Source organism: Sprattus sprattus, assembly GCF_963457725.1.
Source record: "Sprattus sprattus genome assembly, chromosome: 19".
In the NCBI taxonomy this organism is placed as follows: Eukaryota; Metazoa; Chordata; class Actinopteri; order Clupeiformes; family Clupeidae; genus Sprattus; species Sprattus sprattus.
In genome coordinates, this window is record NC_137917.1 from 23,594,856 (window position 1) to 23,619,492 (window position 24,637).

At 45.3% G+C, this 24,637-nt stretch overlaps 1 protein-coding gene across 3 annotated transcripts; it reads left to right on the forward strand.

Annotated features, from left to right (window-relative positions):
- Positions 1–7,399: 7,399 nt before the first annotated feature.
- Positions 7,400–20,384, forward strand: nr2f5 (nuclear receptor subfamily 2, group F, member 5; the record flags this gene model as incomplete). 3 transcript variants are annotated; one of them, XM_080857917.1, is made up of 4 exons in its annotated part: positions 7,400–7,783; positions 16,208–16,495; positions 16,989–17,235; positions 20,065–20,384. In XM_080857917.1, exons 1-4 carry the CDS (start codon positions 7,412–7,414, stop codon positions 20,382–20,384), a joined length of 1,227 nt encoding a protein of 408 aa, XP_080714043.1. In that variant the 5' UTR covers positions 7,400–7,411. The 3 variants fall into 3 exon arrangements, with proteins under 3 accessions (XP_080714043.1, XP_080714042.1, XP_080714041.1); XM_080857916.1 differs by having other exon boundaries at positions 7,400–7,778; positions 16,197–16,495; XM_080857915.1 differs by having other exon boundaries at positions 7,400–7,778; positions 16,215–16,495.
- Positions 20,385–24,637: the final 4,253 nt, after the last annotated feature.

Consider the following 24,637-nt stretch of genomic DNA (forward strand, 5'->3'; position numbering starts at 1 on the left):
CCATCCACCCCCACACACACACACACACACACACACACACACACACACACACACACATCACCCTCACAACCACCTTCCCAACCCCACCTCCCACCTTTCCACACATCACAGAGTGGACTGCCATCACCACAATCACAGACAGCGAGGCTGTGAAAGTGGTTGAAGAAGACCTGTGCTCATAATCGCTGTGAATCAGAGTTGAGTGCTCGTGCAGAGATCTCCGCAGCCTTGCTTGTACTGTCGGTGTCCTAATTTTGATCTCTTGTCAGGACGGACACAAGCAACCTTGGCCGCAGATATACATCGCATTCCGTCCCATCAGTGGCATGATGAGAGAGATAGAGCAGATGATTTGCACACTTTATATGACGGTGCACTATAACAAGCCTGCCCTGTGTGTGTGTGTGAGTGTGTGTGTGTGTGTGAGTGTGAGTGTGTGTGTGTGTATGTGTGTGTGTGCACTATAACAAGCCTGCCCTGCCGAATACCTTGGAGGTTGAGCTCTCAACCTGACACTAAATCAGCATAAAATCTCCTGTTCCGCTGTTCTTTTTATTTTTTTTCTTCCATTTCCTGCTATCTGCCCGTGTGTCTTCGCATTTCAGCGCACAAGACTCACAGACCCAGCTGAAGATGTATCGAGGCCTCGTGTCAACGGGGTTCCAGTTGGAATGGATTAAAATCTTTTTACGGGGCGGTGGTGAAGTGTGTGCTTATGTGTGTGTGTGTGTGTGTGTGTATGTGCGAGTGTGTGTTTGTGTGTTTGTGGGTGTGTGTGTGTGTGTGTTTCTGGGGGTGTGTGTGTGTGTGTGTGAGTGCGTGTGTGTGTGTGTGTGTGTGTGTGTGTATGTACGTGTGTGTTTGTGCATGTGTGTGTGTGTGCGTGTGTGTATGTGCGTGTGTATGTGCGTGTGTGTGTGTGTGTGTGTGTGTGTGTGTGTGCGGGCGGGTGGGTGAGTGTGTGTGTGTATGTGCGCATTCTCTCTTGTGTGGGTGGGGGGAGGTCGCTGGCACGCCGGTGAAAAACAGTGTGAAAACACAAGGTTATCTGCGGGCCTGACCCTCAATGTCAGGGTAACTCTACCAATGCCACAGGCCCCCGTCACAAGGACTCTCCCTTTAGATAGCACTACTCAGGGTAATTTATTGGCCGATCGCATGACTGAAGTTTGGGGGTAAAAATGGCCGTAAACATTGTGTTACGGCGATGCAGGGGTTGAGGGAGGGCGGGCGGAAATCTGTTACAGCCCAGCATTCTGCCTTGTTAAGCTCATTGGTCACAGTCACCAGGCCCGATAATTTACTATCTTGCCCACTCTCCCCTGTGGTCTTCTCAAGGCTTCAAATGCAGCCATAAGTATGAACGTGGACAGGCTTGCAGCAGCAGCAGCAGCTGCGTGTGTGTGTGTGTGTGTGTGACAAATGTAATATTCGTAAAGAAAAACCCTGATGCCTATTCCATATGGACTCGGGGGCAATCAAACAAGCTGTTTTCATCATTCACATCATCATTCACTTTGACTTTTCCACAGAGCTGCCGGATTTTTTTTTTTTCGCCGGAGTTGCTTTCGTCATTAGCTGAAAGTTGTCATTCAGGGCTTGAGCGGGGCCACATACAATGTGGTCTCTTCATTTTGCCTCGCTTCTCTTCCCCTCCCTTACTCAATCGCGAGGCATCTTTTTATGGAGCTGACATTCCAGGAGTGTTCGAAACAGAAGCCCTTGTTTAGGAGTAACCCTCTTGCCCAATCCCCTTTTTTTCATCTTCCTAGTTTTGGAGCACGGGTTCAAAGGTCAGGACCCCCTCTGGCTTCAGAGACATGTCGGGTCATGCTAGCCACATACTGTAGTGCTGGCTGTGCAGTCCTGAAAAAGACTCACACATTCTCCACTTACTCAAGAGAAGTTTATGTGTGTGTGTGTGTGTGTGTGTGTGTGTGTGTGTGTGTGTGTGTGTGTGTTTCACAATTCTAAGATGTTCTCTATTTTCTGTGTTTTATGTTATGTATTTTATTTAAATATGCACTCTCTTGTTTTTCACAATCATGTTTTCACTCAACTACAATATACTTTTTAAAACTATGTGATCAGAATAAAGCTATGATAGCAAAAATAGCTCAAAGTTCTAAAATATAAAGTTAGTGAGGAAAATTCTTATAATCTGTTAAAACTCCCAAGGATTTCTCTCAAAAGAGAATGGAAAATGCAGTTCATTTTCACTGTGGCTCATAAACTAATCTCAAATGCGAATGATTTTCATCCATTATCCAAACATTTATTATAAACTTTTTCTGCTGTTTAATATCTTAGAATTGCTTTTTTTCTCAAACCAAAACACTTCAACATTTCACTGTCCTGGTTTCTGCGAAAGTCCTTCAAGTTCTGTTAAGATGATGAATGTCACAACAGACCTTCTCTCTGAGATGGCCGCTGAATCAGCAAATAGCCTCAAAGTCTGAAATGCAATGAAGTCTGCGATGAAAAATGAGGCTAGGATACACAAACAGGGGAAAAAAAATTAGGGAGTTGGTGGGGGGGTGGGGTGGGGTGGGGTAGGGTGGGTTAGGGGGGGGGGGGGACGAAGACCCCTTTGGAATACATAAACAAATAACTAAATAAATCCAGAGGACATTAGGGTGAGGGAAGCAGCCCCCAGTGGGGGTCAACACAGGAACAGATAAATCTTAGTTAAAGACGCCAAGCCCCGCACTGTTTAACCTCTTAATCAACCCCAATCGGCCAAAGGAAAAAGCTTGCACTAAAATCTGCCACGTCTGGGTGCTATATAAAACACACGCTCGCTCACACATAAGTTCTTGCCTGTGGGCGCTGATTTAGTAAGGCTTTTAGCTTGTGCAAACTGCGGCCCGTTGTGTGAGAATTAAGATGGCAGAACAGAATTGGTTTAAGTGTCTTTTATTGTACGCTTTAGTGTACCGCTTGCTATTTACATTTGGACATTTGAGTTGGAAATTCGAGTTGGAAATTCGTATTTAATAACTATTTCAATAAGTACTTCAACTATTCACAATAGCCTTTGACAATTTTCTCATACGTACTATTTTTGTGTTTTGTGTTGTTTTTGTGGCTGCCCCGGACTCCCCACCCAGATTTCACCTCAGCTGTTTTAAAAGCGTTCGAACTCTAAAGGCCTACAGATGTAACTAACAAGACGGTGTGGTATTCCAGTCCTCACCTCACACTCAGTGAGTCTACCCCTGCTGACCCACGGGCCTAGGGAGTATTCCTATCATAACCGTATCCTATCACCCACACCACCACGCTACATGGGTGTCCTTCCTCCCTCCTCTGTCCTTGCCACTATCTATTTCAGTATGTCTACAAAGGCTACTTAGTAGTACTTGGCCAAATCTTGAGGTGTTTGTCTTTGTTTCACTACATTTATACAAAACAAATATATATATATATTTCATGTACATTTAAAAAGCAGTCAGGCGCATGTTCCGTCAGAATTAAATGTACTTTAAGTATTGAAATTAAGCAAAATGGATTTCTTCCGACTGTAGACTGTGGATAAAGATTATTGATGTGTTACCCACCGAAAAATACACAAAACTGACTTGTGAACATCCACTTATAATCTGAAACTCAGTCTGCACTCATTTTGTTGACAGAACAATCAAGATGAGAAAAACATCCCCTTTAGGCCATGGTCTGAACTACTACTACTAGTATTGTGGTAATGCGTACACTACTTTGCCAATTATTTTATTGACACCTTTTTGAACTTGGGTGAATCTCATGGGAGCGAGAGAGAGGGAGGGAGAGGCAGAAATGCTCTTGTGGTGTCAGAACCTCCATAAATTATCCAGCAGACCAGTGGCCCCAGCATTTCCTAGGCCATAGTATGCGGTCATGTTTACTCCATGACCCCATTTTCAGTCACTTGGCCATTTGGTCTGGTGATCACTCACTGGTCCTGCCGAGCTAAGGTCCCTTCTCTACGTACTCCCACTCACACCGTATAGCCGAGTGCATTTGGAAATATCCTGTTGTGTTATCCAAATTATGTTGGAAGCTACTAAGCTTTCAATTCAGTGGTTGATTCATTTGCAAATGCGGTATTCAAAAAAGAAACCCCAAAAGAGAGACATGACAGTTAAACATCCAAACCCCTTTTAAGAGTTTGTCTACGATCATGACACAAAAAGAATCCTCTAGAAAACAGCAAGCATTACACATCAGAATCAGAATCAGAATCAGCTTTTATTGGCCAAGTAAGTTTGCACAAACAAGGAATTTGTCTTGGTGCAGTGGCTCTCAGTGTGCTTACACATATTACACAAAATACAAATCACAACACAAAACTATACAACAGTGCAGAGCAATACAAGCACATATACAAGCAAAAACAGCTCACTAGCTGTCATCTTTTAAACCTCGCCTCTTTGAAAGCAGTACAAGCCAGTCAAACCTAAACAGAGAACCAAGGAAGAACTTAGAGAGAGTAGTGGGAGAATACTTTTGCATCTGAACAATATCCCCTCATTAGATGCACTGGAGCTAATCTAACCTTCCTCAATAGGCTGCACTGTATAGAATTACCCTTAATCATAGGGCCCCTTCAGCAAACACAGCCCTTGGTCACTACTCCATCGTCCATGGAATGATCTAATAGCAAGTCAATGGGGCTAATTGGCAGACAGGTAAGGTTACATGTGACAACAATTAAGCAAGCTAAAGGCCAACTTCATCGCCTCAGGCACTGTAAGTGCTACACACCACAAGTAAGTGTACTGGTGTTTTCTTCCAACTAGGCAGCAAAGCAAGGGGGATTATGATTTTTGTGAATTGTGTCTTGTTTTACTAACATCACATTAAGGTCTGATCCGAGTACATTATGTTATTCCTTTCAGGCTTGATCCTGGCTTAATGGACATGAAGACTGCTGGTCATTTAGTCATTAATGTTTTAAACATGTGAATGGGGATCAGTCGTGTTTGCAGAGCAATGGGATTTCCATGTGCTGTAATATCTAAGCCACAGGAGTTCTAGAGACATTTGGGACATTTGGGGGTTCCATGTGTCCTTTTGCAATTTGGTGCAGAGAGAGAGAGAGAGAGAGAGAGAAAGAGAGAGAGAGAGAGAGAGAGAGAGAGAGAGAGAGAGAGAGGGAAAGAGAGAGAGAGAGCTGTGTTTGACCATTCAGTGTCAGTCTAAGTGTAAACATGAAAACCCTGCAAAAGTGTCTAAATTGTGGATAAAGAATTAGACATGTTTACCTTGGAATAAGTATTTTTTTATTCATTACTCTTTTATAACAAAGTTAAAACATAAACTCACTCAACATTGTTATGTTGTCTTGGAGTGTATTTTAAAGAATGTTTACTTGAGTATGAATTATATCTACAGCTACTGTTATGAGACAATGTTCTTTGTAAATAAAACACAACCATGGTAAAAAAATAAAATAAAATAAAGGTTTTGGTTTTGTATTCTAAAAAACTTTCTGTACAATCTTATTTTGAAGAGCTGTACAACTACTCTTAGTTTTCTCCAATGAATGAATGGTTACCTATCTACCCAACTAAAAGATGTAGTGTTTATAACAATTATAATATTACAGTGTTATGTGTAAACGATTCTTATTCATACTTGAAAAATACAACAAAGTAAGATCAAAATGAATAGAGCAAGTACGCAATGCAATGCATTTAACATTTTTGCGTCAGCCATGCCGTTTCATTCTCAGATGATGTCCGTTCTGCTGGTACCTTGTCAAAAGTAGCTGGTTTCTGTGTTTTGCACAGTTTTTTGTGGTTGCATGTACTAACCTGACAAATGGTCTTGAGAAAACAAGCTTTCCAAACAGTCCTGTGACACTGCAAGAAAACAAGAAGTGACAAAAACAAACACTTCAACTCAGGCACCTCATTATAGCATAACCTTTAGCGCAATCTTTTCACACCTTAAATTAACAGTGGACTGCACAAACAACTCATGCACATTTCTCTCCAGGCTGTGCTCACATCTTTTGTTTTATTTTAGCAAATTCTTCTAGTCGCTATATGGTTAAAGTCATACAATACAAATTAAAAATGAGTCAATAATGCTCTACAATGAAGTATTGGGCTATCTACAAACGATATATTTATCTCCAATTTGCGGGAATTTCTCAGTGTGAATAGCTCGGATTTAATTTAAAGAAGTCGGGCGCTTGACCTCACTTGTCAGAGTTATATTTTGTTGACCTTTCTTACCCAGTCTCTTTCATGTCTCTTATGCACATATTTCCCAGTAGCCTATTTAAAGCAGTTAATAATGCTTTACATCTAGTAATTTGCGGTAAACGCCAGGGTCAGCGCTTTTGTAACGAAGATGTACATTATTAGTGCTAAACCAGATTTTAGAACTCAAGAATATTCAACCACTGAATCTTCAATCCAATTGGACACACGGTTCCTTCCTCTGCCTCTACTGGCCAATTAGAATGGTCACTTCATGTTAGCGCTGAAGTAAAGGGAAGGTGACTTTTCCTAATATGGTAGTGATAGCCTTATATGGAAAGCGGTTGGAGGGACTACTACGAGCGCGGCTCTTTAGTGTCACTTTCACCAATTTCTGAACTACGATTCTCAGGGATGAGACCGACTGCTGGCGGGCGAACTACGTTGTAACCGGCAAAGATTTCTGCTCCGAAAACCTACTGCCTTTGGCATACGTCTGGTGTTTTGTGGTTTATGGATGCTTCTCATACGTAGGGGGCTCAAGATTTCTGTCGCTGGACTTTGCAGCTTACTGAGAAGACCTCATGTGAATTTGATTTCACGAGTCATTCTGTTGTGTTTAGCCCTGTCTTATCATTAACAAACAAGACACGTAGATCGGTGAATTTATTTGCAGTTTATATTCCAGTGATATCCACTTGGATAAACACTAGTCTTTTGTTGGTAGAAGACTGACCGAACATTTCAAAGTTCAAGAGGATCGTTGTCAGACTGAAGATCTGAGACAAGTGGAAAAGTGCATTTTCAGTAAATGACTCACTATGACCTACTCGTGACGGACCGGCTCTCCATGGGTTCCCTCCGTTATTCGCCGTCTGTGTTATAACTTTTGCGTATTTTGGGGGATTTCCGCACGGAAAGAAATAGCCTAGCCGTCTGGCAGGACATCTATGACCATGTTGCTATCGCGCTTGCTTTTTGAACTTTAATAACCTCGGAGTCGTTTCTAAACTATACAGCTAAAGAGCACCAGTCTTTCGAGGACACTCGGGTAGTCGTTTGCGATTATAGGCAACTGGACATTTTTTTCCAACTCTGTAGGAAGTGGGAAGCGCCTCTCGGCTCATCTTGTTTCCCCAAGACGTCAGAACGGATCCCTATCTCCTCCCCGCGCAAAGGAGTCAGGCTATATCTGCTGTTTAACCAAAGTGTTGTAGGATAGCATGGCAATGGTAGTAAACCAGTGGCAAGAGAACATTTCGGCCGACCCCGGGTCTCAACTCCAGATTTGCAGTCAAGATTCCGGTGGAACGCCTGGGACGCCTGCTGGTTCCACCCCGGGGAACGATGCACTTTCTGGGGACAAAATTCCCAACGTGGACTGCATGGTGTGTGGAGACAAGTCCAGTGGTAAACATTATGGTCAGTTCACATGCGAGGGTTGCAAGAGCTTCTTCAAGCGCTCGGTGCGAAGGAACCTGACGTACACCTGTCGGGGAAACCGCGATTGTCCTATCGACCAACATCACCGAAATCAGTGCCAATACTGCCGCCTGAAGAAGTGCTTGAAAGTCGGCATGAGGAGAGAAGGTAAGGTGCTGCAGCAAATCTGAGTTTTAGGATATAGCAGAGCACCATGCACAAACATTAAAGTACTGTGAAATAGTCAAAGTCCTGACTGAATAGCTGGGCACATAGGTCAGACCGATACAATCATAATAGCTGTGTACGTCCACAAGATTGGCCACTTGTACGCGAAGTTGTTCTAGTAATAGTCAACAAGGCAGCACTGAGATGTTTCTTCAAGTTTACTGGTAGCGCATACAGACAACTATAGCGATGCAGAGTACAGCTATATTTTTGTGCATTTTTCATTTGCTAACGTTATTTGCGTTATCCAGTCCGCAGGTAGCCTATAGGCTTTACTGTTATTTTGCACTTTTTGGGTGATGGCCCCCTTTGTCTACCTATTAATTATGGGGTTTGCTCCCCGACACCCTAGCCGCTAGCAAAAGCCCCCAATACATATACTGTATTGTTCATAATTAAGAACGGGTCAATTAGTGCAAAGAGGAACAGTGATGCAGAGCATGCGGTGCATAAAGTTTCACTTTTAATCAGTCAGTTCCTACTCAGGCGCGTCATGACCAATCACACGGTTTGTGTTCATTACAACACGCGAAGCGAGGACGCACCAGATCATCCGAATGTAGGCCTCAGTTTGTGCGTTGATTGTTTTATTGTCGTTTTGTATGCCCTGCGATAATTGATCACTGAAATACACAGGATACACGAAATCTTGCACGCTTTTGCCGAATCATGTTATTTCGACATCCGAACATTGTTGTCGGTTTATTATTGTCATGTTTTTTCGTGATTTGTTTTGATGGTAATTGTAACTGAACGTTTCTCCCTCTGTTTCATCTTGATTTCTCCCGACGACGTCTATTTAACCAGCCTATTAATGTTTGGCTATAGGGGGAATTGGGTGTTGAGGATCATGCGTCTCTAGTTAAAAACGCTACTGTTGTTGTTCTGGACTGTATTGTTTCAGTGTCTTTTCGGTACAACCGCAGCTGGTAAATTGTGAAGTGAGCGTGAAATGTATCTCTTTTTTAGAGGTTAACCTATCCATAAAGCACTGCTCCATACATCAAATACGCCAACCTTTAGAGTTGTGAATGAAGGCCTTTTATTAGTCTCGTACAAACTCAAGATATTTTTGTTGCACTTTTGCACATTTTATGCACTGAACTCTCTAAAGTGCACACACAATCCACATCGTTTATGAAAAGCGCTCCAGGGCAAATTCACCCAGTCATGCTTTCTGACTGATTGAACCCGAGGAGATCGCCTGACGCACTCCAGTCTGTTGACCTTTTATCTACAAAACCGCGGACTTGGGAGTTTCACTCAGATTCAGTGGCTTATATGTGATCACACAGTTTATTGTGCATCGCTATCTCTCTGTGGTGGTTTCACGATTATTTTTTGCGGTTGTTCAGTAGCCTACCGAAAGCAAGTTAATGAGCTTTAATCTTTGTTGTGACGGCCTACAATGAGGAGAAAGTTTCTTCTCTACTTTTTGTCAAGATTTTTTTTGCCTCTGTACAACTAGTTGCCTACAGTGCATTTAAGGACAAATATCTGTCTACACAAATTAATTCAGTACCTTACCTTGCTCTATTATTTGGAAATGGAATACAACACCGCTTTGCCATGCAAGTGGTCCACCAGGGAGCCACACTCTGTATAATCTGTAACGTAAACTCTTACCTCGTGTTTAATGACATTAATTACATTTAATGATGCTGCATTGTGGATTATACCAGTACATCACAGCAGTCTAAACGAGTTTGTGTTCATGAATTGATATCCCGTCAGAGTTCGGCGGAGAGCAAGGAAGGCCTCAGGGCTTAACAAAGCCGAGAGAAAAGTTAGCCATTAGTTAAGCCCTTTGTTTCTTCTCTACCAAATATTTGTGACACAAAGACGCGACAGCAACGGCTGAGACATATTGGGAATAAATAGTTGCCATTCCATATTTATTTTTGACAAACATCGGACTATTATTTTTCTAGCTGGATGCGTAATTGTGAAAGCCTGCAATGGTTATGTTAGGCCTATATATAAATGTCAAATACCATATACGCCTTTGCGTTACATTATTTTGCGGTAAACAATGTTTTTGACTGTAAAATTGTAAAATAATAGTTGCTTTACAAATGCTGAAGGATTGTTGAATTTTTGCTGTCAAGCACGTGGACAATGATATTAGTCACGTGTGATTGCATCGCAAAATTGCAATTAAATAAAAACAGAGCCAATGCTTCCCGATCATATCTTCAGTTTGAGACATTTCAGTGGGGTGTATGAGTATTCGGTAACAACGGAACTGGAGGATCACAGACACGCGGGTTCCCTCCCGGTCTTCTCTTGAGATCATACATAACTTATGACTTTCCGTGAATTATGCAATGGGGTCGCCTGACAAAAACCAGATCAAGAGGCCCAGTGTGTTATGCTTTGTGTTTCGTGCGGTTTCAGGTGTTCTCCTGCCAGTCATGAATGCTCTAATGCTAAAGTCCCTTATGACTAAGCCATTAATACAATATAAGACCCTGTCACATTCAAACCTTTAAAGTATAACCATCTTATGGTCTGAACACCATACTAGTGAACAAGTCTTGTAGGTAGGCCATACTTGACCATTTGTAATACATTTGTTATACAGTTGGTTTCCAAGCAAGCCTGCCTGCTGCCTTTTAGCCTGCCTCAGTAGATGTCTCATGTGCACACCATGGACTTTTCAACATGGCCATCCACACTAGAGCTGTAATTGTGCAAAAATGCACCATTTGTGTGCTATGTTGTCTGGCAACATTTTTGTCTAACAAAACTTCCCATGGCACTTTCTCATAGCCTCGTTCAATTATATGGACGGTTGATACCGCTGCACTGCATGATCAATGCCATTTTCGCGTGATTCAGTCATATCATGTATTTATAGAAATCCATCTGGCTGCTTTTTTTTAACACACTTGTGCCATTACGACACACGTCTCCAAACAAAATGTTTTTTTTTGTTTACTCTCGTAAAATGGTTTCACTGGGGAAAAATCAGTGAGAATAACTACTTTCATTACAGCACAATCACTGCTCTGACCTACGAGATAATGGGGACAGTTATTTCTGTGAAGAAAAAAACCCCCAGAGCTGGACGGATCAATGTTAAACGTTATAGGGCTGTAGCTCTAGAGACTCACCCACAATGGCAACCAGAAGGCAGATGACCTTAAATTGCCTTTTTAAACCTGACCTATGCCGCCGTCTAATCCATTCTCAGATGCCCCAGATATTTGAAGTGAGGAAACATCCTAAAATGTATGAAGGTGTCCTTTCTGTTGGTTACAATGGTAAGAGAGCGAGAGAGAGGAAGATAGAGAGAGAGAGAGAGAGACGAAAAAAGAGAGAGAGAGAGAGAGGGAAAGAGGGAATAGGGGCACATTTGAAGTGGGAAACATCCTAAAAATGTATGAAGGTGTCCTTTCTGTTGGTTACAATGGTAAGAGAGCGAGAGAAATAGAGAGAGAGAGGGAAGAGAGAGCAAGAAAGAGAAAGAGGGAATAGGGGCACATTTGACTTCAGCTAACTCAAAGGCAATTTGTTCTTTGCACTCTCATTTGGTCTCATGTGTTCCCAAATCCCACTCACTACACCCACACAATGCTCACGTGCCCTGTGATATGAATGAGGACAAATTATGCCTCGATTTCCTGATGCTCTCAAGTTTCGTGTTTTAAGCTCTCTTTTGTTGTGAGCTTCAGGATGGCCATTTTCCACACTAGCCCTCTACTGAGAGAGAAAAACAATATCCTAGAGTTTGAGTGCTTTAGCGTTGAGTAGGGAGCTCTTTACAAGGGACTCGAGCACGGACTGAAGATGTTTTGTTTGCCCCTGTTTCGCCACGTTGACAGGCTCAGTCCTCCGTGTTGCGCCAGTGGGACTGCCTTACCTGTTTCTACACCCACGTCACCCTTTGACACCACTGACATTCCTGGCTGACAAAGGGCACTTCTCAGGGAGAGAGCAGAGAGCCGCAGCCAGTGTGTGTGTGTGTGTGTGTGTGTGTGTATGTGTGTGTGTGTGCATGTGTGTGTGTGTGTGTGTGTGTGTGTGTGTGTGTGTGCATGTGTGTGTGTATGTGTGTGTGTGTGTGTGTGTGTGTGTGTGTGTGGGTTTGTGTGTGTGTGTCTGTGTGTGTGTGTGTGTGTGTGACTGTTGGGTGACAGGTCCACAGGCTTCTGCAAGCAGCCATCCCTACTGGAATGTTCTGCATGCACCTCTTTGACCTTTGTCAGAGCAAAAAAGCTCAATATAGACTCCATGAGGAGTTTGGCATTTTTACACACTCTCTCTCTTTCTCACACACACATTCACACACACACACATACACACACTTACACACATGTACACACTCACACTCACCCACCCACACACATACTTTGTCCATAATTGTAGACAGAGAAAGAGAGGGCCAGGGATACAGACGGGAGTGATCATATTTGGGTTAAAGTGTCGAGGTCATGAACCAAAGTGTTATTGCTTGCAAACCCGAGTCTTAATGCTGTGCTCATCATGTTTGCTTGCTGGTGTAACTAAAGGTCACCCGCTTCTCCACGGGGCTGTTGTTGGGGATGCTCACCGCACTGCTGCGTTTTTCCTTTAGGTTACAACCTACAATGTATACCCATCCAGTGACGTGTGAAATATAGGTCAAAGGAAAAGGAAACATTAATAATATACAGGCTTCAGGGGCTTAGTCCAAACATGACAGCCCCCTTCGGAGTAAGTGTAAATATCAGCTCCGACACGTTATTTGTGGTCCGCCTGCGAGTGTAGGCCCTCTCGCATTTACTCTGTTTCTCTCTCATCTCCCAACAACAGGCTGAAAGCCTTGGGTTGGATTGTGGTTTTGCATGTAATGGCTGTTCGTAATGGAACTGAGTGAGCTGCTGACTCAGGAGGTAAACAGCCAGAGCCAGTTCCTGTAACATCATTTCCAGAACTGTACATTTGTCATATTTCTAGTTGTGGCCATTTCTAGTTGTGGCCACTTCCTACCACTGTTGGCTTTCCCACTGAAGCACTTCACACTTCACACTTCAGGAAAGTAGGCCAGGTCTCATCCCCCTATGCTCCCCCCCCCCAGAGAAGAAATACCCCCTAAAATGGAAAGATTCCGGAAAGTTCTGCTACGGTGCTTCTCTTCACGCCCTGAGTAAAGATGCTCTCTCTCTTGCCCAGGACAGCGCTCACGTCTCTCTTATTAATTCATCCAGACTCTATTGCAGCTGCTGTAGCTTGTAGCTGGGGATAATAAAAAGGTCTGTACCAGCTAATGTGCCTGAGCCTCCTCACGCAATCCTTCCCCTTCGCTCTCTCACACACACACTTTCTCTCTCACACACACACACTTTCTCACACACACTCACTTCCTCACTCTATTTGTCTTTCCTTTCCACGCTCACGTGTAGGCCCACTCTTCACCACCTCTTATGTGCACCGACATGAGATGTTAAAGTTATCGGAGGTGTTTTAGAAGTGTTTCTTTTTGTGACTTTCTCTATACCGCCCTTTGCTTTCCTTGCGTGTTACACCACACTGGAACTCACATATATACACACACACACACACACACACATACACACACACACTGGGCAGGGGTCAGAGTCTGCCTGACGATTAAATTTACTTAATTCATTTACTGTCGCCGGGTAGTGACATTAATGTCTGCACAGGGATTCCCTTTGATTACAGAGATTTTGTTAAGTTGATTCCCATTACATAAGCGCTTGACCTGGTTGTCCTCTCCCCGTGTATTTGGTCGCTATAACCACGTAGCAGTGAGAGAAAAGGTTAAATCAGGACATGTCTCCTTCTCTCTCTCTCTCTCTCTCTCTCTCGCTCTCTCTCTGTCTCTCTCTGCACCACAGCCAGGGTGTTTGCTAAAGCGTACTGCCGTTCGTGAAGTCTGGTTTTTGCTTTGTGAGTTTTGCTGCTGCTGTGGCGGTGGCGGGGGCTGTGCTAAAAGCCCCCTGTTTGTCGCTGTGTCTCTGGGCTAGCTCTCTCTCTCTCTCTCTCTCTCTCTCTGGGCTAGCTCTCTCTCTCTCTCTCTCTCTCTCTCTCTCTCTCTGGGCTAGCTCTCTCTCTCTCTCTCTCTCTGGGCTAGCTCTCTCTCTCTCTGTCGTCCCGCTGGGAGTGCTCAGGTCAGACCTGCGCTTTGCATTTCTGGGCAGGAGCGTTTGGGTACCTGTCACTTCCACTCATGCCTGTGGTTTGATCGACTGCTAAGAACCTGGCCTCCAGCTGACCAGGCAGACGGAGAGAAGGAGTGAGAGACATGAAGGAAAAGAGAGAGAGAGAGGGAGACAGAGAGAGAGAGAGAGAGGGAGAACCTTGGTAACAGCATGCAGAGTATTGAGGTGGAGATATTACGGGAGCACATAGTGGCATTCATCCTTATGTTGCAGCTGAACCCCACACTGCCTTCAATGACTCTGCCTCCAATATCCATCTATCTATCCGTCTGTCTTTCAGCCACTCACTTGACCTCTATTTTCTGTTCTTTGGGTCATCTGTCATTCCCCACACACACACAAGTAAAGGGTAAAGTTAACTCCCTAGGGAAGACAGTGATGACACAGATGGATCAGCCTATTTTTAGTCGGAAAGGAGGGTTTAAAAATATTCTCTTATCCGCCCAAATAAACTGTATTATCACCGTTATATAAGCAGTATTATCTGTTATGAAGTCGGGGTTGGGGGCTATGATGGAGCGATTAGGTTGAGGCCTCTCTGACGCACCTCCATCGACACAACTGTTCTATTTTGAGGTGAAGAGACGCTTGGTTGAAAAACATTTTCCATCCCAAATGTATTTATGCCCCCACTCCTCTATCTCTCTCCCTTCCCCCCCTCTCCCTCTCTCCTCCTCCACTCTCTCTCTTCCTCTATCTCTCTCCCTTCCCCCCTTCTCCCTCTCTCCTCCTCCACTCTCTCTCTTCCTCTATCTCTCTCCCTTCCCCCCTTCTCCCTCTCTCCTCCTCCACTCTCTCTCTTCCTCTATCTCTCCCCCTTCCTCTCTCTCTCCTTGTTTTACTGTCTCTCTGTCTTACCCTCTGTCTCTCTCTCTCTCTCCGCCACTCTTTTCTGTTCTTCTCACTTTGTCTCACACTCTCTCTCTCGCTCTCTCTCTCTCTTTCTCTCTCTCTCTCCCACACACACGCTCCCCCCCCCCCTCTCTTCCTCTCTCGTGCTCTCTCTGTCTTTCTCTCCTCCCCCCCCTCTCTCTCTCTTCCTCTCTCGTGCTCTCTCTGTGTTTCTCTCCGTCTCAGTGTGTAACTGTAGATGGAGTTATTAGGCAGACAGCGGGATGGTGTAACAGGTGTTTTCCAAATGGGCTTTGAGCCACCGCCTCGTAGCGGGCGTAGCTGGCCTCTGTGTGCCCCTGTGGCCCCCGGCTGAGCCATTTGCTGGAGGGAGGTGTGAAGAGCGAGCCCGCTTTAGCATGCCTCGCCTTGCCATCACTCACTGCAGACACACACACACACACACACACACACACACACACACACACACACACACACACACACACACACACACACACACACACACAGCCACACACACACACACACACACAGCCACACACACACACACACACACACACACACACACATACACACACACACACACACACACACACACACACACAGCCACGCATGTTCGCTCTCTCTCCTCTCCCTCCCTCCCTCCACCTCTCTCTGTCCTTCTCTCACCGTCTCTCTGTCTTTCTGTCTTATTCACTGTCCTCTCCCTCCCCCTCTCTCTGTCCTCTCTCTGTTCTTCTCTCACCGTCTCTCTGTCTCATTCACTGTCCTCTCTCTCCCCCTCTCTCTATCCTTCTCTCTCCCTCTCTCTGTCTTTCTCTCACCGTCTCTCTGTCTTTCTGTCTCATTCACTTGTTCCGTCTCTGTTCCTGGGGAGATGGATTTCATAAATGCCCTGGAATGGAGGGAGTGAAGAAGGGCGCAGGGCTGTTGCGACATTTCGCATTTCTCCTTGTCTTTTGACACCTGGTGCAACCTTCACTCGATGAGGCTTTTAGCGGTGATTGTATTAATGCTCCAGTGAGGGAAGACATAACCCACTGTGGCCAGTGAGGGAGGACAGAAGCTATTGTCAATAGTGTGTCTGTCACCACTAACGCTCAGGTCTATTTGCTGTTCTTGAAGCTGAAAAAATGCTGTTCCACTTGAACAGACCCTCAGTAAAATATCACGGTCTGAAGGTCACCTATGGTTCAAGAACTAAATGAATTGAAGCTATTTGAATATGATTAATACAAAAACATATATGTAATAACATGTTTATTCAACACTTCGGAAATGTTAAAATGTTGACCTCAAACTAACATATATCCTTTTTTTCTTTTCTTTGATTCTTCTCTCTCACATCACATCATAGCAGTCCAGAGAGGTCGTATGTCCAACTCACAGACGAGTCCCGGGCAGTACCTGACCAACGGCAGCGACCCTTACAACGGGCAGCCCTACCTGTCAGGCTTCATCTCCCTACTCCTCCGGGCCGAGCCCTACCCCACGTCCCGGTACGGGGCCCAGTGTATGCAGTCCAACAACCTCATGGGCATCGAGAACATCTGTGAGCTGGCCGCCCGGCTACTCTTCAGCGCCGTGGAGTGGGCCAAGAACATCCCCTTCTTCCCCGACCTGCAACTCATGGACCAGGTGAGTCCGGTACTCCGTTGAGGTGCATTCCGCAGTTCCGCAGTTCCGCAGTTCCGCAGTTCCGCAGTTCCGCAGTTCCGCAGTTCCGCAGTTTCAGCAGCGTTATGCTGCACAGATCAGGGCTGTGTTCATTCATGTGTACTGCATGGGGAAGATGAGTTGGATATGGCCACATTGCTGATGTTTTGGAGGAGCAGATATTCAAAATAAAGTTAGTTCAGGAAGTTGTGTTAGCAATAAGAGTTTGAGAATGAGCAAAATTATGTAATCAGGAAAAAGATAATACTGTCTACACATGGCCTAGTCCCGTTGAGATGAACGCAAACACTGATTAGAGGTCAAACTTGTACATGGAACATGTACTGTGGCAAAGTGTTTCGATACTTCAGTTCTTTGGCACTGTAATTGTTGAAGATAATAATATCAACAATAACTTTAATAATTTTGACGAAACATAACCATGACCATTTGTGTGTTTACTCCCTATCCCTAGGTGGCACTGTTGCGCATGTCGTGGAGTGAGCTGTTTGTGCTGAATGCTGCTCAGTGCTCCATGCCCCTGCACGTGGCACCCCTCCTGGCCGCAGCGGGACTGCACGCCTCCCCTATGTCCGCCGAGCGTGTGGTGGCCTTCATGGACCACATCCGTGTCTTTCAGGAGCAGGTGGAGAAGCTGAAGGCCCTGCAGGTCGACACGGCCGAGTACTCCTGCCTCAAGTCCATCGTGCTCTTCACATCCGGTAGGTGTCACTGGAGTCTTGTCTGCTAGCAGTTTACACACTCTGGATCAGATCCGGAGTGGCTCAGATGGATTTAGACCAGATCAGAACCGGATCCGTCTGGATCCAGAGTCAGCTGCCCTCCAGGGGTTGTCTCAGTGTTAGCGTGGTTGGGTTGTTAGCGTAGCGTTGGGTTGTTAGCGTAGTGTTGGGTTGTTAGCGTAGTGTTGGGTTGTTAGCGTAGCTTTTGTGTTGTTTCAGGGGACGCTGACAGCACTGTGCATCTTGAACCATTGGCTAGAAAAAAAGCTTGCAGAGTACCAGAACGTCAAATCCAGAAGAAGTTAGAAGAGTTTGCCCTGTAAATCCGTGTCTTTGATACCGTAGCTACAGTGGCTCAATCACAGTGCTTGACAGGTTGACAAACACATCTAGAAGGACCTGTTCCATTTCAGTGTATTTGCACTGACAGTGTTCATCTGTGGCTAGCATAGCATAAATGTGTTGTTTAAGTGTCTGAACCCTAATGGTGTGAATGGTGTGAATGGTGACCCTTCCGGCACTTTCTCATTCATTTTTATGCAGCACACTCCATGATTTGCAGGGTTATGTTTATTTTAAAAGTGAGAAGGGGGGCACTGTAGCTCACACAGTAGCCCCGACCACATTCGGGCTTGACGCCCATGGAGGACACGGGTTCGAATCCGGCCCGATGTCATTTCTCCAGTCCACTCCCCACTTCTTAGCCCTCTCATTTCCTGTCCCACTCTTCACTAACCTATCAATTAAAGGCATAAAAAAGCCAAAAACAAATCTTAAAAAAAAAAAAAAAAAAAGAGTGAATGAACAACCTTGCTTCGGCAACTCAACCCGTGGCCACTGCAGTCACGCCACACGGGACAGGTGTCTGTTGAGCAGGAGTCAGGAGTCTTGACTCGGAGGTTCTTATTATTCTCAGACGAGGGGCTCTCTCTCTTACTCACAGCTCCGTTTCAGGTCGTCAGAAGCATTTCTTCATCACCTAGCTAGCTCAGGGCCGCGCTCTTCCAAATGGATGGCTGCATCTTCTCCTTCCACTGCTCCTTTCCCCCCCCCCCCCCCCTTATTTTTCCATCACTCGCTTCTTCACGCTTCCATCTATTATTGAAACCAGCCCAGGCAGGCCCCCCCCTCCCCACCCACCCCCACGCCGCCCCCCACCTCCCACCTCTGTTCCCTCAACCCCTTGCGCCCCCACCAACATGCCTGAATTATGCATGGCGAGTTATAGCGAGAGGGATTTGCCACAGCCTGGCCCTGACCTACATAACCTCTGTAGCCCAGGGCATCACTGTGATCTGTCCTCCAACTCCAGCCAGAGCGCCCCCCCCCCCTCCCTGCCCCCATGCCCCCCTGCCACGACCTGCCAGCATGAGCTAACAGGGCCAGACAAACTCTAGTGCCCCCTAACCTCCACCCCAAAGGCGGCTGTACCCCCCGACCCATCACCCTGGATCAACGAGCGGACATCAAATGTCACCAAATCCCCCCCACCCCCCCTTTAACAGTATCTCCCTCCCCACGCGTCTGTCTGTCTGTCTGCCTGTCTATACAGCAAGACACAAAGGGGGTGCGGGTCGACAAAGCACCCCGCGCCCCATGTTAGGTGTGGTGTAGGCACGCAAGCCCTGTCAGCGAGGGCATTGTTGTTTAGGTGTCTGATTTGATGCCCATTCATCCAAGATGGTGGAGGGCCACTGATGTCTTTATCTGCAGGGTTCCGACGACGGAGGCAGACGCTTATGACAGTTATGACTCGCCCAGGGGGGTTCGTCATCGCCATAGAAACCTGAAGTAATTAATCTTTTGTTGCCGGGGCGGCAAACCGAAAGCTCAGCAGGATGACATGTATGCCCAGAACACTAATAAATGGCCAACCAACAAAAAAAAAAGAGAAGAGGGTCATTTATTTAAAGAAAAAAGGAGTCTTTAAGAAACTTCCCTTTCTGTTCAGAAGCGTGCGTGAAAGTGGAAAGATGTCATGCGGGTGAAAGTGCAGTGAATATGAAGAGGGGTGACTATGTGGCGACTTCCTGCATTTATGAAACTTGCCTTATGAAACTATACCAAAGGCCGTCACGGGTTTTTGACAGAAAAGACACAAATGGGTGAAATGTCAAACTGCCCCAGCGTGTAGTTGCTCAAACGTGGACAGATAAAGAGCTGAGGATAATCTGGGTCAGTGTCTGTAGCCTGGATCTTGTTTGTGTAGAGTACTGTGTGTGTTTGTGTGTGTGTGTGTGTGTGTGTGTGTGTGTGTGTGTGTGTGTGTGAGTGTGTGTGTGTGTGTGTGTGAGTGTGTGTGTGTGAGTGTGTGTGTGTGTGAGTGTGTGTGTGTGTGTGTGTGTGTGTGTGTGTGTGTGTGTGTGTGTGTGTGTGTGTGTGAGTGTGAGTGTGAGTGAGTGTGTGTGTGTGTGTGTGTCGAACTGCAGCTCCTCACTGGGCCTTTATGTGCCATATGCTTGTTTACGCTTTACTTGTCTAGTAACACAAACCCATCCCCTCTCTCTTCTTTTGTCGTTTCTTTCGCTTTCTTTCTATTTCTCTGTCTCATTCTTTCTCTTTCTCAAATTCTCTCTATTATTCTCTCTCTCTCTGTCTTATTCTTTTTTCTTTCTCTTTCACTCTGTTTCTCTCTCTCTCTCTCTCTTTCTTGCTCTGTTTCTCTCTCTCTCTCTCTCTCTCTCTCTTTCTCTCTCTCTCTCTCTCTCTCCCTTGCTCTGTTTCTCTTTCTCTCTCTCTCTCTTGCTCTGTTTCTCTCTCTCTCTGTCTCTCTCTCTCTCTCTCTCTCCCTCTCTCTCTCTCTCTCAGATGCCATGGGTCTATCCGACGTGGCCCACGTGGAGAGCATCCAGGAGAAGTCCCAGTGCGCCCTGGAGGAGTACGTGCGCAACCAGTACCCGAGCCAGCCCAACCGCTTCGGCCGCCTGCTCCTGCGGCTGCCCTCGCTGCGTATCGTCTCCTCGCCCGTCATCGAGCAGCTCTTCTTCGTGCGTCTGGTGGGCAAGACCCCCATCGAGACCCTGCTGCGGGACATGCTCCTCTCCGGCTCCAGCTACAACTGGCCCTACATGCCTGCCGTCCAGCGTGACCGCCCCATCTCCCTGCATTACAACGAGAACGGGCCTTGACCTGGCCCCCTGTGTGGGGGGGTTGGGGGGGGTCTGTGCCTGGCCTCCTGACTGCCCCCTACTGGCCCTCAAGCGCTCCTTCACGTTGCGAGGACTGACATGAGTGACAAACAGTTTTTAGACCCATTTTGGGCCCACCACGGTGAGCACTGTCATCCACATCATCAGCACTCAACTCGCTATTCTGATGCAACCCGGGGCGACTCCACTGATGTTTCTGCTGTCGTCGGGGGGAATGGACCCCCCATCCTTCATTGGAGTCCATCAGACTCTCTTTACTTGTGTTTTTTTTAATAAATAGACGCTCAACGCCGGTCCCCACATGAGTGGAGGCAGACTTCAGAGGACCTGACCGAAGGGCTTTGAGCTGACTTGAGGAGGCTTGATTCCTGATTTTTTTTTTGCGAATGAACCAGAAGCCATTAAAAGTACCAATGCCAAAACTCTTTTTTTTTTTTTTGTAAACCAGGACATTTAGAGAGAATAATCTCATTGTCTGTTTGGGGGCCTTCAGAAAAATGCTCAGCTATTTTTTTTTTTCTTAACTGAAACTCAAGATTGTGTCCATATGTGTGGTGTACTCTGGCAGCCAGAGCAAGCAGTGTGATCACAGCAGCTGAGGTTGGAATGGGGAGGTGTGGGGGGGTTGGGGGTTGGGTTGGTGTGTGTGTGTGTGTGTGTGTGTGTGTGTGTGTGTGTGTGAGTGTGTGTGTTCGGGGGGTTCGAATCTCCTATTGTGTCCAAGTGGGAGCAGAGAGACAAACAAGACTCTTTTGGGACACATTTACGTAAAAAGAAAGCCATTGCCAAAGCCGAAGCGGCAAAGGAACTGTTTGGAATGTTTTGTGGTAGTGGTGACAAAAAAAAAGACTTTCGGTTTGTTTTCCGAGTTGCCCTTATTTGTATTTTTGGGTCTCCGAAGAGGTTGGAAGCTGTGAAAAGAGGCACTTGATATTTGAAACCAGCCAGACAACCCCACCCTCCTCTCTCTCTCTCTCTCTTTCTCTCTCTCTCTCTTTCTCTCTCTCTCTCTCTCTGTTCTGCTCTACTCAGCTAGCACCAAAAGTCCAGCACAACTAGATAGTACTTTAGTCGCCATGTCCAGCACAAAGGCCACCATGTTAATAGTGCTTATTGGGAGTGTTAATGCCTTGTTGTCTGTTCGAGGTAAATATCTGAACAAATATATATTGCCAACCAGTAAACCTCAGTGAGAATGTCAGGTGACCTATAGGGAGAGGGCATCTTGTGTAGAATAGATATTATCTATTGTAACCATTTTCTTATCCATATAGAATCAATTGGAGTCGGATGTCAAAACACTCACATTCAAACATGGCACTACAGTTTGCGAAGGTAACATTTGGATACAAAAGCCATTGGGACCTTGAGAATCAGGACCTTGTGTTGTATTAACTCACAAAATATTTCTATAAGAGTATGTTTTTTTTCTGTATTTTAGGTTTTGAAAAATGGATCAATGAATGATATAAAAACTGTCATTCGATTATCTTATTGTTTCTGTGTGATTCTTTACTACCATGAAACCAAATCGTTTATCAAGAAGATAATAGTTCAAGCCGTATTTATGCTGCAACTCACTGAGCAAACTTGATTGTCACATTCTACACTGCTGTGATGTCAAATAGTTTAAATGATACCACTTACAACCATCCAGGAGTCTAAAAAGAGTAATACACCCACCAATCCATTTACACATTTCTTCCCTGATGAATTTGCGTACTGATTTTGTACCCTAGAAAAAGCTTACCCCACTTTTACCCCATTTTGTCTTCTTTCCTCACAATGGGCGAATGTATGCCTCAAAGCCAAAGGTTTCCATCCTTCTATGTCTGACCTTTTGTCATATTTTACATATGAGGATTGTGCAGTAATGGAATTCATAGGTTCATAGGTAATTGAAAGTTTAATAACCTCTGGTGTCTTTGGAAGGACAGACGCTGTTTATGTTAACTCACCCTCTCAGGATGGGATTTCTTTTTTTGGGGGTGGGCCTTTCCTTTCCCCTTTTCTACCCTGGTGTCTCATTGGCCCCCCCATCCAGCCCCCCCCCCCTCCACGGCCATGGTGATGGAGGGGGGAATATGGGAATGACTTATGCTTTCATTTAACAGCTGTCATTCCAGGCCCACCCCCGTGACCTCTCCAGGCACCAGCGTTAGGTCATTTTTGTGGATATAAAACACACACATACGCGCGCACACACACGCACACGCACACGCACACACCAGTGTGTGTTTTTTGTTTGTGGAGATATGTGCATGTGCTTACAGGGCACATACCATTTTTGATTGGGTTGGTCCAGGTAGAATGATTATAATTAGGATTTTTTTTAAGAGATTAATGAGGTAAAACTATGACAAAGTTATTTGACAAGACATATCTTTCACCTTCAGAGATTCACTGAAAATATTTAAATTCGACCATAAGTCTAACTTCAGTGTAACCGGTGTTGCACAATTAACAGCATGTTTACTAGAGAGACAAACAAGACTCTTTCGGAACACATTTACGTAAAAAGAAAGCCTTTGCCAAAGCCGCAGCGGCAAAGGAACTGTTTGGAATGTTTTGTGGTAGTGGTGACAAGAAAAGACTTTCCGTTTGTTTTCCGAGTTGCCCTTATTTGTATTTTTGTGTCTCTGAAGAGGTGAGAAGCTGTGAAAAGAGGCACTTGTAAGCTAATGAAGAATGGGCCTTGCCTTTTTGGACAGCTAATGGAAACGCTCTCAATGAGTTCAGAGTCATGTCAAGCCAATGGCACTTGTCTGCATGTCCACCAACTCAGACTGACATAAACAAGCGGGTGCTCTATGGTCAGTTGACAGACGTTAGTCAGCCGCACTTAGCGCCAACATGTCCCGTATCTGTTCTGACACAGTTTCAATTTATCAGAGGGGGGTAGACTGAGGATGAGCATCCCAGAGTCTGCCTGTTATGTTTTGAGGGTGGGTGGGTGGGTGGGGGCATTGTGATTCAGCCCTGTAATTTATACAAAGTGGTTGGATGAAAAGCTCAGTCCTAGCTGCAGGCTAAGTTTTTAAACATGAATGTTAGCCACAAGGGCAAGCTGTCTGTCTCTGGGGACTGTGCCTGCCGGCGGTGTCCGGATCAATAGACGAGATGTCAACTTGAATTGAGGTCACTCTTTGTCCATAAGAGGTCCCCCCTCACTGGCTCGACATCAGTGAGAAGAGAGACAGAGATGGAGAGAGAGGGAGGGAGATGGAGAGAGAGAGAGAGACAGACAGAAAGCACAGCTGCCTTAGAGCAGGTCATCGCTTCTCTTCTCTTCTCTTCTCTTCTCGCCAGCCTTATCCTGGTGGAACTTATTCTCTCTCGGTCGGATTATGTTCCTATTAGAAGGAATGTAAACAATATGATTGCAGATGTGGATTATTGGCGGCACGTCATAACAAAGATTAGCGTTCACGCTGCTCAGTGACTGCAGACATTAGCAAATGATTATTTTCCCAATGAAAGGAATGGCTGGCATCTAGATTGGACCCAATATAGCTCTTAAAAGGCAACAGTGGTGAACTAAATTCTGAAATACTTTTTCATTCACCCTCAAAAGGTTTTCTGTTTCTACATCGTACCATTTCCCCATGCAGCACTGTACATGATACTCAGATGTGCTGTGTATGAGCACAAGCAAGGGAACTTATGTCATTTCATTTGAACAGTAATAGTCCCACCCGTCTACACCTTGGGTCAAAGTGTCCTCCTTTCCCTGAGATATTTCTCACACTCACACCAGCTTCTGATCGGAGAGGTCACTACCCCATCATCTCTTCAAATCCCCCCCAATACCAGAATACCAAATCCCAACTATCCCCGCACAGATGCTATCACAAACCAAGCCCACAAAATGTCTCTGTCACCGACAACGGGAAAGTAAAATCCTATCACAAAATCATCACTACCATAAATGTAGGAGCCTGTCAAATATATGGCAATACTATCAATATTATTGTGAAAACCTTTTTTTGAATGGCAGATATGCATCAATATTGATAGCACTGTACTCCTAACTAACTGTGAGACCAGGTTCAGTTGTAACAGTTTAGCTTTTTTGTACTTTTTGTCTTGCATATAAGGGACACTTTTCACTTTGACGTGCTTACAACATACATCTTTCGTCTCTTTACTTAGTTTACTAATTCAAGTACATGTGCCTTACTTTTTTCCTAATATTCATTTAAATGCACATGTATTGGGGATAGTTGTAACAG